This window comes from Dermacentor andersoni, unplaced genomic scaffold (genome assembly GCF_023375885.2).
Source record: "Dermacentor andersoni unplaced genomic scaffold, qqDerAnde1_hic_scaffold ctg00000041.1, whole genome shotgun sequence".
In the NCBI taxonomy this organism is placed as follows: Eukaryota; Metazoa; Arthropoda; class Arachnida; order Ixodida; family Ixodidae; genus Dermacentor; species Dermacentor andersoni.
Window position 1 is genome coordinate 857,166 of NW_027314754.1, and position 16,457 is coordinate 873,622.

At 45.3% G+C, this 16,457-nt stretch overlaps 1 protein-coding gene across 1 annotated transcript in view; it reads left to right on the top strand.

Moving 5' to 3' along the window:
• LOC129384597 (neprilysin-1-like) overlaps positions 1–16,457 on the top strand; it is a 53,590-nt gene that overhangs the window by 33,076 nt on the left and 4,057 nt on the right. The window contains exons 8-10 of the mRNA XM_072285758.1: positions 926–1,056; positions 5,814–5,879; positions 12,357–12,461. Coding sequence (XP_072141859.1) covers positions 926–1,056; positions 5,814–5,879; positions 12,357–12,461 — 302 coding nt within the window. The remainder of the gene's footprint in view (positions 1–925; positions 1,057–5,813; positions 5,880–12,356; positions 12,462–16,457) is intronic.

The following is a 16,457-nucleotide window of genomic DNA, read 5'->3' on the forward strand; positions in this document are numbered from 1 at the left end:
AGGGTTAGATACTCATCATTTCATATTCGCTAGTGGGCGCGATATGTAAACTTTCAGGAAAATTTCTTTTAATGTAACCGGTAGGGTGTGGACTTACACCGCAAGTAATAAGATAGTTTAATTGATTCCAGAATCATAGCCGTAAAGGTTCGGTAGCCCAATTTCACTGCGAAGGTGTCGTGTTACTGGTTTTAATGTGCCGATTTCGATGTAAAAATTCGGTCACAAGCATTCTAATCAACGGCTCTAATGCACTAATATGCATTATATATATATATATATATATAGGGAGAGAGAGAGAGAGAGCTATAATGAGCCTATAATGGAGCAAAATATGTTCACAAGATATTTACGCCATAAAGGCACATGTCGCAGTGGTGGCAAGCCCGCGACTCGAAGGGCGAACTCCGGTAAGCATAATTTCTACTCTTCGGAGCGGCAACTTCACTCGATACTGCTCTCAATAGTGTTCTGAAATATTCCGCACACGTTAGTGCATGATTGCAGGCTGACGAGTTTTTAAACACTCGAGGAAGGCAGGTAGACCAACCACGTCTACGAGGCTTCGCACAGTGACCACGTGCGTCACGGCAGCGGAGTCCCCGAGCAGCGGCTTCCTGAGGCTATTCGCCCGAGTGCGAGCAGTAATACACCTGACACATTTTGCAAGACCTTCAACATGTAGTGTGACACACTCTTTCTAAGCGCCATTCGACGTAACTTTGAATTTTAATGTCTGCGCTGCATCGCTTACAAGAACTAATTTTCAATGTAGTCGTTCCGTATTCTGCACAATATCAGATTAGTTTCAGAATATAGAACTGTCTGTTCGACTAAAGTTATATGATGTTGCAAAATGAGTTGTTCACCTGGTTGTTTGAAATCGCTATTATAGTATTAAGTCATTTCTGTTGTTTTTCTGCAGGAGGAAATTACGATGCAAATGGCCGCCTCAGTTTTCAGTGGATTAATCCTGATGGCGATGCCTACAAAACTAAAGCTGACTGCTTCAAACAACAGTACGGAGGCATAACTGACAACAAAGCCAACTTACCAGTGAGTGGCAGTTTTCTAATTCTAAATTCCAGGACACCTTAGCTATAGTTCTGTGAAAGTGATATAAACGTTGTCTTGCTCCCTCTCAAGAGCCTCAAATTTAGTTTCCGACAATACAATATCGTTCATTGAAGCACAAGCTCACAGGGTACCTAAAATAATACGCAGCATATTTTACAAAAACCAAACTTGTGTGACTGAATCGTTATGTTCCTAGCATCAAGCAGAATAAGCAGCAGCCAGTTGTTTAGTGCGACGTAACAGCTAAAGGCTAAATTTTTCTTTTGTGTCGCACATCCGTCTGTCCGCATGCCAATCGTTTCTGTTACGCCGATGACGACAGCGCGTGCCGTTGTAAGTTATCGTAATATCATTTTTTCGCACTGAATACAATCGAGCCCCCGTATACTAATTCAGCATTTTATTTGGTCCCACTGTTAGATACGGACCTTTAACTGGCATCGTTCAAGTTCTTCGAACACAACCACTCGCCATCGCACGGCGATTATGGTGCACAGGTGCGCATCGACCCTGCTATCGAACCCATCAAACAGGTTGACTGTCCCACCTTTGTGTGCCGTGCGTGGAGCTTTTGCCCCCCCCCCCCCCCCCCCCCCCGTGCATGACGCTTTTCGAAAACGCCGGAACGGTTCGAGGTTGTTGGCCATTGTCCCGGGTAAAGCTGCTTCCAGCAGTGGAATGTCGTTTAAAACGACCTGTCCCCCTCCAGCTGCGCTCCTTCCAAGCGAGGAGGCAACGCCGGATGGAGGCAGCCCTGGGAGTATCCGCATTGGCCGAACATGACGCTACTTGCACGGACCCGACGACTGGAAGAAAAAGACGTGACTCCGACAGACTGAAGGGGTTATAAACCAGAGAAACACGGAGAAGGGAGAGTCTTCATTGCCATGGGCCGCAGCATCCGATTTGCTGCCGGCTGTAACGATGGCTTTTTACTGTTATTTGCTTTTCTATTCCTGTAATTAATGTAAATAAACCTTCATTTCTCTCAGTCCCCCTCAATGTCGGCCAACTACCACACGCAACGACAAGATCCAATACCACAAAGCAACAGCGTTGAACACGTCTTTGTTCTATAACATTCAACAGTTTATTACTACATAGCTGGTGACTTTGTGAAGTGCATATAAGTGGAAGAAGAAGTAGTTTAATGATTGGAAAATGTAGAGAGCTCAGCTGGAAAATGGAGCATCCGACCTGCTAAGCATTGCAAGGAATTACTGGTTGAACATGATGAAAAAGGAAGCACACTTGTGCGACTATGCAGAATTGCATAATCACAGTCAAATTTCCACTGAAGCTGTTTATTTCGAACAGTTTCTAAAAAAGTTCCAGTCGCCTTTAATTAAATCACACAATTGAAAACATTACCTGTATATTTGCCATGGTTCCCCTTCTCTACCCCTTCCTCTTCCGCACTCCGATATTTGCTAAATTTGACCTCGGTTGCGTTTACAATTGTCCCATGGTAGCGGCATAAACTCGGCGTTGTGTCATAAAAGATTACGCTTACGGAGTGCCTTATCGTTTTCGCACAGAATTTACGGCAAAGGTTATAACTAGACCACAAATTTGGAACTTTTCGTACACATTACCTATGATTCTTATTTGTGGTAAAAATAAATGAAGTATGCCTTGTTTACTCCACGGAGGATACCGTAAAATCAACTATGAATATGGTATGACCACATGAATAGAGCAAAAAATCAGAGTTCAATAATTACTTGCGACGTTTCGAATTCTCCCATGAACATGAAAACTTTATCTCAAATTCCCCTTCGCACGGCCCGCTTTCTGCGAAATAAGAATACTGTGTAACATAAAGTTGCGTCAGTACATTAGGAAGCGCAGGTGATAGCGTGCCTACGACAATTTTTAACACCTGCGTAAGAATTGCTTGTAAAATAGCTGGATTTATTCCTGAAATACGTAACTTAGGACAGATATGTGTGATAGCCTTCCACCAATTTCACTGGATTGAACCTTTCCCACGTTTGGAATTCTGCAGGAACAGCATCCTAAATTCTGCGCAATAGATTATACCCCTTCATAACACTCGAGAGCATTTACATGCGTAATTTATTGACAATGAACAAGGTGAACAACTCACTTTTTGCGTAAACATTATCAGTTATCTGGCTCGTTCTGTCTGTAAACAAAGAAGTTACCTTCGTCATTTATTTCACCGCGGACACCAGGGGACGTGCTATTACGCCTGGACGAACCTAAATAAGCGAAGCATCACAACAGTGTACTTTGAAGCGTCTTGGGAGTCTGCACAACGGCCTCTTCCCTAAAATTATTGCAACAGCTGCAGCACTTTACTATGTGCTGATGCGCAATAGCTCAGAAAAGTGGTAGAGAGAAGGGGCAGAAAATGGGTGAAACCGCATGCCCTCCGACGAAGTCACGAGGCTAGTGAGCATCAATTTCACCAAGAAATTAAATTCTGTGGTTTTACGCGCCAGAACCATGCTCTGATTAAAAGGCACGCGAGAGTGACGGACTACGCATCGATTTCGACCACCTGCGGTTCTTGAACGGACACCCAATGCACGGTATATGGCCGTTTTTGCATTTCACCCTCATCTAAATGCGTCCGCCGAGGCGGGAATTCGACCCCGCGACCTCGTGCTTAGCAGAACAACTTTGCCACTCTTCACTCGTGGCAGCTCGTCTACACGATATCAGAAACTATGCGTACCGAAGGAAGGCTACTACTGCACGTGGGACTAGTTGAGGAGTCAGTGGATAAATGTAAATTGTAGATATGGTAGTGTACGTTTCTGCAAATTCTGAAAATTATACATCGCGCAAACGTGTCCTGCGGAGAACTGACGCTGGCCGTGCAGACGCAAACTCGTGTTAATGCACCGCAGCGTCAAGACGACACTTGGTGGCTATAGCGCTGATCCTTGAGGCTATAGCATTGCTTGAGGTTGCTGGTTGGATTCCGACCACGGCGGCCTCATTTCGACGGGGCGAGATGCAAAAGCGTTCGTGTGCTTACATTTAGGTGCATGTTAAAGGGCAACTCCGGCGTTTTTTTTTACCATATTAGGATATTGTCATTTTCAAATGGCATTGACAGTCCTGTTACCGCTAGGGTGATTCAGTTTGCTTAGAAATTCCTCAATAATTTTACACAACCAATAAATGAGATATCGAAATGGGTAGCTGATTCGTGTGACGGCGTGATGAATCGATGATGTTAGATCCTACATTACCGCAATGAAAACACGCAGAACGTGTGCTAAACACACAATACATTTGGTGCTAACGCCAAAGAAGTGAAGCTGATGATGTCTCCGAACGACACAGGAAGCTTTTAGAGTTCCCGAACTAGACAGTGGCGATTTAAGTGAGGATTTCACCGACAGTGGTGGTGTAGTTTCTGATGTCACAAACACGGGGTGGCAAGTAAAAAGTAATGAGTTGGGAACGCAACCAATCTTTAAAATTCATTTTCACGGAAACGAAATGACTTGCAGCTATATAGTTTAGAACAGATAATCCGAGTACAAAAATAACATATATCCAAAATTTTATTAAGATCAGTGGACATCGAAAAATCACCGCAGTTGCCCTTTAAGGAACGCTGGGTGGTCAAAACTAATCTGAAGTGCTCCACTAGGGCGTGCTTACGGCCATAATTGTGATTATGGCACGTAAGCACCATACGAGCCAATGACAGCACTAACTTTCTCGCAGGCTGCAAAAAATGCCCTAAAACAATACCTCGAGCAAACACGTGTCGCTGCGTGTTCTGTGTAGTACGTAGCCAAACACAAATGGTGCACTTAAAGGGAACAACCCGTGATCGTCATTCAATAGCTCACCAAATACCCAACTCATGTGTGGCACAGGCTCTTAATGTGTGGGGATGCTGTCCTTGAGGAACCCTTGTGACGTGGGTTCGATTGCATTTTAGCATCAGATCAATTCAACGGACCTTTCTCGTCATTGTAGAGCGGCACATTCCCAGTAGCGCATACCTAGTTACCGAAGTCGGAGTCAAAAAGCTTCATTGGAGATCAGCGCAGAACGAGTCACACATACACATATCTAGTACTCAAAGTCGGCGTCAAAGAGTTTCTTCGGACAGCGTTACCTATTGAGTCCCGCGTCTGCAGTGACCTACGCCGGTGCGATTTATGTTCGTTGAAGAGGGGCATGTATATACACATTACCATCTTCTCAGTGATCGGAGCAGGTCCGATGGTTATTTTCGAACTCTGTTATGTCAGCACAGTAGGCTTACGACTTATTGATTCGACCCCTGACCGTCCAGTTACCCACGCAGGCGGAAAAAGGGTTAGATAAATAAATAAATATATAGCCCTCGGTTTGTTTGTGAAGTATCCTAAAAACGCTAGCGCAATAAAATCGACGAAATATTACCCACTCAACGTCTTAGTAGGCAAGGTTACCCTTGTTGGCTGTTCGGCTATATTTCGCGGCTGTATGCGGGAATTATTTCCATGACCTCATACTTTTCTAGACAAGAAAACAGTAGGTAGACGCTGTTGCCTCAATTAATGACTGCGTGACGTCCTTGACTGCACACCAATTTTATTAGGGGTTCCATATAGGAAGGCGGGCATTGCAATGATCCGTAAGGTTGTTGGTGCAAAACAAAAAGAACAGTATCACTACGGATGCCATCGCGATTAATTTGAAAGTATAACGAAGACAAGTATAGACTTGTAATCGTCCGTATACTAAACGATTTGCAGATCGATGGACAACGAACACTGGACGAAAACCTTGCTGACAACGTTGGCCTCCAGATCGCTCTGAAGGTAAGATTCCGCAGTTCCACTCATCATACCAAATACAATTATACCGCATGGCGGCAGCGAGTATCATGTGATGCATATGTCAGCACGCAGTTGAAGATAACATTAAGTTTATGTTTACAGCGTTTCATATGGCGCATTGCCGGAAATATATCTGGTTTAAGATGAAAATCAATTGGCGGTAACTATTAGACGATGTTTATCACGTAGCAAGGGTTGAAGTTGTCTTAGCGAAATTATTATTGGTGAACAAAGGGCATATGGAGGCGGAAGCCAGCCACCTCGCGTGAGTTTTTGATAAGATATTAAGAGGAGAGATGTTTACTGCGAATTAGACTTTGTAAGCACCAAGGTGTTGGCATGGCTCATTTTTCAAGTAAATAGGCCTATATATAGCTATAGGTTACTTGACGTCATCTACAAACACAGCATTCGCATAAATACTTGTCTGCACTATCCGCAGCTGTTAGATTCCTTCTTTATACGACATTATAAAGGTAACGTAAAAACGTAGTTAGAGCCCATTTCATGTGATATGCAAATAAAATTGCTTCCCTTTCGCGGCATTTAAATTGGATATACACGCTCACACATGCATAAATGTGCGCTGACTTACTGGAAAGGCCGACTCCTAAGTACTCAGTTACCGCCATCCGAGCATATCGGTATTCGTTATTTAAAACTGAGACCGTGCTGGGGCCAGGTAGGAAGCGAGACATGGGCGCAAATATTACGTTATTTCATATAAGACATTTCATACAGGCAAAGTGGGCGCAACATGGTGTCCATTAACAAGCAAAAGAAAAACACTAAACACAAATAACCGAAGGGAGCGGGACGCAAAACACATATACCGGCACTACAAATAAGAAAAATTTATTACGAATAACTAGGCACTGTTACGACTCGCTTCTCTGGCAAACAATTTGTGCCGCGCAGCCAAAATCACAATGAGAGCATGTATCTTGAAAACGTCTAGAAGCACAATGAGTTGAAACATTAACTGGTGCGTCCACGACCGTTGGCGGCAGTTGACCTCGGTGCGTACGTTTGTGCATGCGTGCGGGCACGTTTGGGCCTTCTCCCCCTTTTGCCTACTCTCAGGGTGGCGGCGTCGTCGCGCCGAAAGCTAGCGTGGCCATGCACTCAGCGCTGGTCGCAAGCGTGGCCCGAGTCGTTTTTTTTTCCCATCGCCTCGGCGATGTCGTTTCTAGGGTGCTATAAAGCGGTGCCCCTCGACAACGGGCAAGCACCCTTCAGACGAGGCTTTGGGCATTGAAGTTCGCTCTCCGCCGACCAATTTATAGTGCTGACCGCTTTTTACGTAGCGGCGTAATTAAATATCTCGCTGTTAAGTCGCCTCGCCTCTGCCTGGGCTACTTTCCAATGCTGATCAAGCCCTGACGGCTGGGTCAATGCTACCGGTATAGGAACTCGTCACCTGCCGACTCCACTGGTTGGACAGTAGTGCGATTCAGAATAACAAGAGCGCCTAAACGATCGTAATGCCTTCAACATAATGTTCTAGAGGGGCGTAGTCGGAAAATGGTTCGTGATCGTATGTCCCGATAACAAAGATGGGCCTTATCTCATGCGGTACGAAGGTGACGGGTTCATTGTGTTGGTCGTCCTGGCTCGAGTTGGGATAGCAGGCACTATCGATTCGGCCGGGTTTACCTTGTCTCCTTTAATCATGCCACCTCCGTCTGACGTTCGGAACTCATCTCGCTGATGTCCGTCTGCCCTTGTCTCCCTCATTTCTGCCTTTTTGATCACTTCCCCAGGCGAGGCTCTCTATCCCCCTCTTCCTCTCAAGTATAAACACGTGATCTTCTCTCGCACAGCGACTTCGATGTCGTGGTTAGCCTTTTCGGCCTTTCCTTGAAGGCGTCCTGAACCACCCCTTGGCTTCACTGGAAAAACACAGTCCGTGGATAGCGTAGACATCTGTTAACATCTCAGCCAAATTTTGCAGTCGTGCGCGCCGCGTAGAACTGGCAAGGAGCGCGTGAAGTCTTTCTTTTTTTTTTTGTTAAACGCTTCCTTTTCAACAGAAGCCTTCACACCCTTTTAGGGCTGCTTTATTTCGTGATATGACCAATTGAAATAGGCGGTTGGCGAGCAGTGGACTTCAATCAAGACGGGTATTTCTATCAGTGCGCGTCTTCTTACGGTTACTGTGTATATTTATCGACTCAATTCATTAAACGAGCAGAAGTAAGCAAAAATGTACGTTGCGAATTTCGATAGCAATTGGGTATTTCCAGAATATGTCTATCTTAATATCTGCAACTATTGTCTGCTAACATTTGGACGCGCTCGCCCGCGTAGGAATGAAGCTTTGACCACACTGCTTATCAGTGCGTAAGCCGTTGGGTCTCACTAATTTCTTTTAGTGTTGAGCACCGAAGTAGCCTCGAACCACGCGAAACTCAAGCTCAAACCAGACGTATGCTTGGCAGCGCGCACTCGCCCCTAGCCGCTCCTGGCTAGACGCCTTGGAAGACTTCGCTTCGTATTAAGCTAATGCGCGAAATGCCCAATTTGGATGTGTCTACTATCCGTCGGTGAAGCTGGTGCAGGACAAAAGTGGTCTCCACCACCTACCACGGCCAGACTGCAGCATGTGAGCGCGAGCGCCTACTCGCACCTTGTCGTACACATAATTCGCCACAACAGTTGCATGTAGCCGTGTCTGCAGAGCAGCGTCATGCATAGCGGGGCCGCTGCGGCGTCCCGCGATGAGTCCACTCGGTCGCCCGCTGCAGCTCGCTGAGGACCATGAGGACCACAGCGTTCTCTGATTCGCGTCTGTGGCTTGTTGGTGACGTAACTCAAGGCCCGAGTGCGAAGATCTCTCGTAGAGGTCCTCTGCTTCCTGAGTTACACACCCTCGAAGTGCTTCACCATCACAGTCGAAGTTCACTACGTTAGGAATCATTTCAACGCGAATCTAGAGTAGGACATCCATCGCTTCGTTGGTGTGCGCGCAGCTGACGTATTAGCACGAGCGAACATGAAGATGAAATCGACGAGGGTGAAGTTTGTTCTACTGTCTGAAATTGTGTGATTATCGTATAGAGATGAATACACATAAAAATGTGCTATCCATGTCACCCAGTGCGAGAATCACCGCGCTTGGCTGTCTAGTAAACTGTAGCACTACAAGTGGAAAAGATACCGCAGCTGTACCAGAAGGTGAGGGACACCGTATGAGTTTCGCTCGTCGTAGACGCAAAATCGAAAGCAGTGGCGTCTATGTGAACATCCAGAATAAAAGTTGAACAGCGCGCCACGGTGGCATTCAGTAGGCTGAGCAATGTGGTGACCACCCCGCTCCCCTGTAACCATCGCAGTGCAAACCATTGAAGAAGAACCGGGAGCACCGCGAAGGGGATAATGGGCAGTCTTGGATTGCCAATAATACCGCTTCTGCTTAATGCATCGACGTACTTTTTGCTATACAGTATTTCTGAAGACATCAGTTTGAACGTTAAATTCATTTCTCGATTTTGATAACAAGTGGTTAATGAGCCTTTAAGGAGAGGGGTTATTGAGCACACGCAGACACCGGCTAATGTTCGGCGACCCACGCATCCCTTTATGACTCCATAAATTCGCCAGCTGAAGCAGCTCTGCCTGACACTGCCATCGCTGTCAATGGTGCTCTTTGTCTTTGCTACAGCTGGGGTTGCCTGATCCAGCTCCTTTGAGTGCTGGGACACGAGTGATGACACGATAAGTGCACACGAGGCCAGACACTTCACCAAAGAACGGTTTTTGCCGCAACTAGCTAGGCGGGAGCGGCGCGTACAACAGTTTATCGAGTGATTAAACTGATGTTCCACCCAAAACCTTGAAAACTCGCTTGTACGCCTGCTCCTTCCACCCCGGCGCATCTTGCGAGAGTCACATATGGGTGAAACATTTTCGTCTTTTGCACGCGAAAGACGATACACTGCTGCAGAGCAAATGGTTACGACATACATTCTGTTCTGCGCGTTGTTGTTGTAATAAACAAAACATACATATATATATATATATATATATATATATATATATATATATATATATATATATATATATATATATCTTCCAATTTCGAAGATTCCCCTAGCTCTGAACTCATATGGTCGACAGAAGTAGGCCCTTACAGTTGACGCAACCATCTTGCTTGCTTGCACCTCAAATGCTGTCTCAATAGAAACATATTTCCGATGCTCACAACGCAGTATACATCCGCCACTTTGTCACTGCTGTGTCACCTGATATATTTGTACCCTCAGAGTTTCTGTGACCTACAAACCTTGCACAAATCATCAACCGTGAATGTCCCGCAATAGCTCAGTGGTTGGAAGTAGGGGGCTCGTGCTGGCCCAGTGACGCAGATGTACAAGTTCGAAGCACAGTGGTGGGAGGGACAATGTTTTTTCGTGCATTGTGCTCGAGGAGCACAATGCACGAGATTGACGTAGTGGCCGCGTCGCGGTAAAAGCTTGTCCTCCCTGCGTGGAGGGAGCCTAACCGACTCTGCAGGCATTTTCACTAAAGTTGTTCTCTCTCTCTCTCTTTATGCGAAAGCATCAAATTGTCCATTTAGCACAAAAGTCGGTGTCTTTAGTCTGTAGCAGCGAAACGGCCCCTAAAGGCCCATTGGCTGCGACGCCACGTCAAGAGCGCGCCTCAACGAAGCAGATCGGGCGAAAGGGCCCCACTGCTTGAGCGCCAGGTGTAGCGTCAAGAGACAGAGCATCACTGCGATGCCACGCCACCCTCGCTCTCGCTCTCTGAAGACGGCGCGAGGTCCGTATCTATCTCTCACCCTCACTGTGCTTAGCTCCTGCGCTTGCTTGCCGGCCTTCATGGCCGCTGCTGCTTCCTCGGTCTCTCGTCGCGCAGGACGTAGGTGGCATGCGGCGTGGCCTCACAGGCTGCTGCTGCTTGCTGACTCGAGTGGCACGTACCGCTGTGGTACATTACTCGCAGTGCTAAACTCGAAGGGCCGCTCAGCGGCATTCAATTGGACATAATTGCTTTCGCGTACACAATCCGTAAGTGCTTAGGTGTCCTCGGAAGGTTTTTGGAGTAGGGTAAAGTAAGTAAGGGTAAAGCTGAGGATGGGCAGATTGCTGAGGCAGGTGGCGGTGGCCTAACGGGAAAGGGGGGCATACGCACTAAACCCGGTTTTAAACTTGTAATTCACGTCGTTTCCAAGAAAAAAAAAATCAGGCATTTTAGCGTTAAAAGGGAAATGAGACATATTAACAATAGGCAATGATAAAATTTCTTCCGACTGAATTGAATTCTGGAGTTCTACGTACCAAAACCACAATTTGATTATAAAGCCCGCCGTAATGAGAGACCCCGAATTAATTTTGGCCATCAGCGGATCTTTAACGTGGCCCAACGCACGGGACACGGGCGTTTTTGCATTTCGACCTCTTCGAAATGCTGCCGGCGCGGCCGGGATTCCAGCCCGCGACCTGGTGCTTACCAGCGAAATACTATGGCCGCAAAGCAACCGGGGCATGTATTTCTTCTGATTACAGCGTCTGCACCAGTACGTAGGCGTGCCTTCATGCCAGTAATTTGTTGAGAGCATACATGATAGACGGAACTTCTCATTTACTGCCATTTCCTCTGACAAGTGTTACAGGTTTAGTTTCATCACATGTAATATTTCGCCGAACACCCATAAGAAAATATTTCTTTTCACTGTTCTTCAGGCGCTTTTGGCAAATGCTTTCATAGCTGTTCGCGTAGAATGAGTTAACGGGCGAATTTCATGGCTATCGCCTTTTGTATACCGCGCATTCCGTTACAATGCCTGCAACCTGGAATTACAGTTCTACGCAAAGTACGCACAAAGTTCTCATTGATCACGTCTGTCTTTCTACGATGTCACTCTCAGGATTCATGCAGCGCGAAGCTTTAAGGCCCTGCCAAACACGTGCAAAATGGCGTGACTAACTGCCTCATCGCACGTACATCGAGTTGCATAACAGGCCTTTACTTAACGCTCCCTTAAAATAACGGCAAATGATAAATGTTAAGGTTCTGGCTCTTTGTGCGACAGTGTGTACACCACTTTCTGTACAGTGTTCGTTGTTTCCGTTCTTTTTGCTCTTGCACATGTGCTGCCGTAATGCTCTCTCAAAGCAGGCAAAAAGAAAAACAAGCACCGTGGAACAGTAGCTGAAAGAAATCGTACAAAACTGGAGTCCTAAGTTTTTACCTAGCGGGATAAGAGTTTTTATAGAGATTTCTTATACCTGCAGCAAAGCCTAGGCGATAGGATGCATATTGGATATTTCCTTTAAAACCCCTATACGTGCCCCGAGAGAGAGTGTATGGCTTGTAATTTGGATCTACAGTTAATAATAAAACATTAGCTAATAAAATGACTGCAATAGTTTGCGTTCTAAGAGCACAAATATGTTCACTAAAGAGAGTTACGAATAATGTGTTCTTTATTTTCAGGCGTATAACACCCTATTGAAGAACGAATGTGCGACACCTGCCGCGAGACTGGAAGGATTAGACCACCTGTCGGGCACAAAGCTATTTTTCGTGTCCTTTGGAATGGTAGGTGCTTAGTAAGATATATGGGGTGATGATTTCTAAGTTTTGCGAAATTTTGCAAAACTGGCTGTTGTAGATAACACAATTCTAGTCCTTGAGGTGGATTACTCAGAGCGGCGGACGTTACCTGCACAAGGAATTGAAGCACATATACAACTAATTAACAAAGGTTTTCGAATTAACTACCTAATTACTTAACGGCAAATCTCACAATTTATGAATTGAAGCTGGGGTGTTTGCAAGGCGTATCTGCTCAGAAATAATATTCAGACTGACACCAGTTTAGAGCTATGCGACATCAAACTCGCCGTAAAAATGCACTGTCGTTCCACTTACTTTTTTACCAAAACGCTCTTTTAGGCGTTGAAGAACAAAAGTAAGGAACGCCCATGTATTTTGTCATGCATTCGGGAAGGAATGTCTCGGAACTAGTATTACCCGAGGAATCGATCTCAAATGCCTATGCCCTGCAATGTCACCTATGAGAATTCGTAAATCGCAATATGTACCGTAACTAATTAAAAAGTTAATTAGGGATTTTTCAGAATTAGTGGAACATATGTTCCGACCTCTCGTGCTGTGATAATATCCTCCTATTTGAATACTGAAGCTCCAGGACAAGAACGATTCAATCGGCCACAGGTTATGTTTAACAATTCTGTAAAACTTAAAAGCGATCACCCAAGCATGCTGCCAACATCGACTTATCTATTAACCGTGAAGTGTGTGCCTTTTCATAGATGCAGTGCGCTGTAGCCTGGGACAAGGGACACACGAATTCGCAAGCAGCTTTGCGGTGCGTCGACGGTCTCGCTGTGAATCACTGTATCCTGCATGCCGTAGGGCTTTAGCGTATATACGTGCCTTAGCTGACTAGTGTGACAATGAAATGGTAGCAAGAGCGCACTCATCGGTGCGAAAATTCGTCACTTGCTTTATCCGCACCTAGCTTCTTTTTTGTCAATTTGTTTATTGTCACAATTTATTGCCATATTATCAATGGGCGCTGACAAACGCTGGAGATTTCCCGCCGGAGTCATCTCGTGCACCAATGAGGTGCGACACCTCAGCGCCGCTGGTGGGGCTCACCACGCTAGCGTTTTAGGGAGCCTACATGCAAGCGCTGTTATTGCATTTAGGCTCCTCACAGCGTTTTGAGACGCCTAGCAGTTGCCATGGCACTCTTCCTTCTGGCTTGCGTCATACCGTCATTCATCATGTCCGGCGTCATGCCAAAGAGTTATTCTACCACAACGCAAAATATTGCTTTTGCTCTAAATGCCTAGCTTTATGTGCTAAGCCACCACATTCTTTAATGTGTTAGCATGAGACATTAAGCGGAGATAGCAGGGCTGATTGGTTTTGAATAACATTGTGAAACACGGTTCTAGCGTACAAATAAACACGGACGAGCAGAGAGGGATAACAAGAACGCCAATCGTTCTTGGAGCTCGGGTTGCACCTTAAAAAGGCCTTGGATAACGTAGCTGGACAGAAACATGGCAATTTTGTTTGCTATTGCTATGAGATAGTTAAAATATCTTGTTCATCCGCCTAATTAGATATTTAGCCTTATTTATCAGCTTTTTAAATATTATATTTAGAGGAATAGTTTCAATGAGAAAATTGTAGAACGACATAAAAAACTCCCGCTACAGCTTTCTGTTCCTCGACACGTGCTACATAAAAGCGTTTTCCCGAGCGTGAAAGAAGCCCGCAAATGCAGGCAGAATTGTCGGGAGACTGGCCGCTCGAGACACTTTGCGTCTATTCGCGGGCTCCTTTCATGTTCAGAGAAACCCTTTTATGCAGCACGTATTGAGGAACAGAAAGCTGTAGCGGGAGTTTTTTATGTTGTTCTACAATTTTTTCATTACCATTTTTCCTATATTTATAATGTTTGAAAAGTTGAATAATTAAGCCTAACTATCGAATTAGGCGGAATGAACAAATAGGCTCAGTACATCCAAGCGACGGCAAACCACATTACCTTGGGTCGGTCCAGGTACGTGGCATTCGCATATTTTTAAACTCTGGCTAAAGTTAGCTAGGGCAACCACTATAGAGGGCGTTGCAGGGAACACTTTGAAAATGTTATAAATGTTGCCTGAGGCAGATAGCTCAATTCTAGTTTGAGCTCGTCTACTCGAAGGGGCGGACACAACTTGCACAAAAAAATGAAATTTAGGATCTAGCAATTAGCAAGAATTGATTAATTAACTATTTAGCTAATTATCTTATGACCCGCATTGCAATTTGCAAATTCAAGCAGTGTGCTTTGCAAGGAGTATCCACTTGAAATGAATTCTCAGGACGACACCAGTTTCGAGATATATACTGCCGAACTTTGCAGAGAAATGCTTTGGCCTTCCAGTTATTCATGTGCTTCAGCGCATGAACCGCCGTTATGTGAACTAATTAAGTGGGACGACAATGCATTTCTCCGCAAAGTTCGGGAATTTATACCTAGAAACTGGTGTCATCTTGAAAATTCGTCCCAAGTCGATCCGCCTTGCGAACTCCACGGCTAGAATTTGTAAATTGCAATATGGGCCATAATTTAATTAGTTAAAAACTGAACTAGTGAATTTTTATCATTTAGTCGCTTTCAGATCTAAGTTTTTCGTGCAAGTTTTCTCCACCGCTTCGGGTATACCAACTCATGAACTAGAATTGTGATATCTGTTAATGGAAACTTTTAAAAATTTAGGAATGTGGTCACTGAAACACCCTGTATATATATATATATATATATATATATATATATATATATATATATATATATATATATATATATATATATATATATATATATATATATATAGTGCAAATGACAGCGATTTGTTGAGGAACGGTGAAGCAGTGACCACGTAAGCTGCCAAGGCCCGCTCGCAGCGCCAATGCTGTATACATGCATTTGCGGGGATCGCCACAGCGGGAAATGTTTACAGTGTGTCATGCTTGCATTGTACGCTAGCATCACGAACACCTGCTACGCGCTATTGCTGAATATAAAGCCAAATGCAGTTATGATATATCAACACAACTAACATTGACGGAAGGCCGTTAGTATAAAAATGAACTCGCGAAGCGAACATTTGTACATAATTCTCAAGGAGAAGCTGCTGCGTTACAGTGCGTTGTCGCAACACGGTGCACAGCACGTTCGCCAGCCAACTTTCTCTGCTACGGCATGTGGAAAACAGCCAAATGTTTTGCCGAAGGATCGGCAGCCTGCGTGCTACAAGTCGGCAACCAACATTCACTTACAATAAAAAACTTGGAGAAAATACGAAAAGTTCGCAGAACGCCTTCCCAGCCACGTAACAGCAGCCATTCGACGGACCCTCTCGCCAAACGTCGCCACCGGAGAGAATCGCGGCTCTCCATGTTTCTGGAAAGGTCCATTGACTTGTGAGTGAGTTGATAGAGACCCTTTCAACAGAGCAGTTTGTTCAGGAGGAACGAGACGCCGCTTTCGGCCGCGCGCCACCCGTTGCCTCAGCAAAAGCGCACGAAACCCGCCGTCGTGGCATAGTGGCTATGCTGTGGCACTAAATACTAAGCCCGAGGGCGCGGGATCGAATCCCGGCCGCGGCAGCCACATTCCTTGGGCGTGAAATGCAAGAGATGCCCGTGTAAGATGCATTGGGTGCAAGAACCCTAGGTGTTCAAAATTAATCCGGAATACCTCACTACGGCGTGCCTCATAATCAAATCGCGGTGATGGCGCGTAAAACTCCGGAATTTAATTTTTTAAGCACACGAATGCGATACCATTATCGTCCTGCCCTCCAAATGTGTAGTTAGCTGTCGGAAATGTAACTGAGTGTTTGCTGACTCACTGCGCTTAATTCATGCTACAAAATGTGAAGCGGTAGAGGGCAGACGTGTGTAGTAGTGGGCAACCAAAATAGTACATGACATTTGAATCTGTACTTTGACCAAGTCTACGGACCTTTGCTGCGTGGGAACTGAGTGTTGCCGAATGCCCTTTGG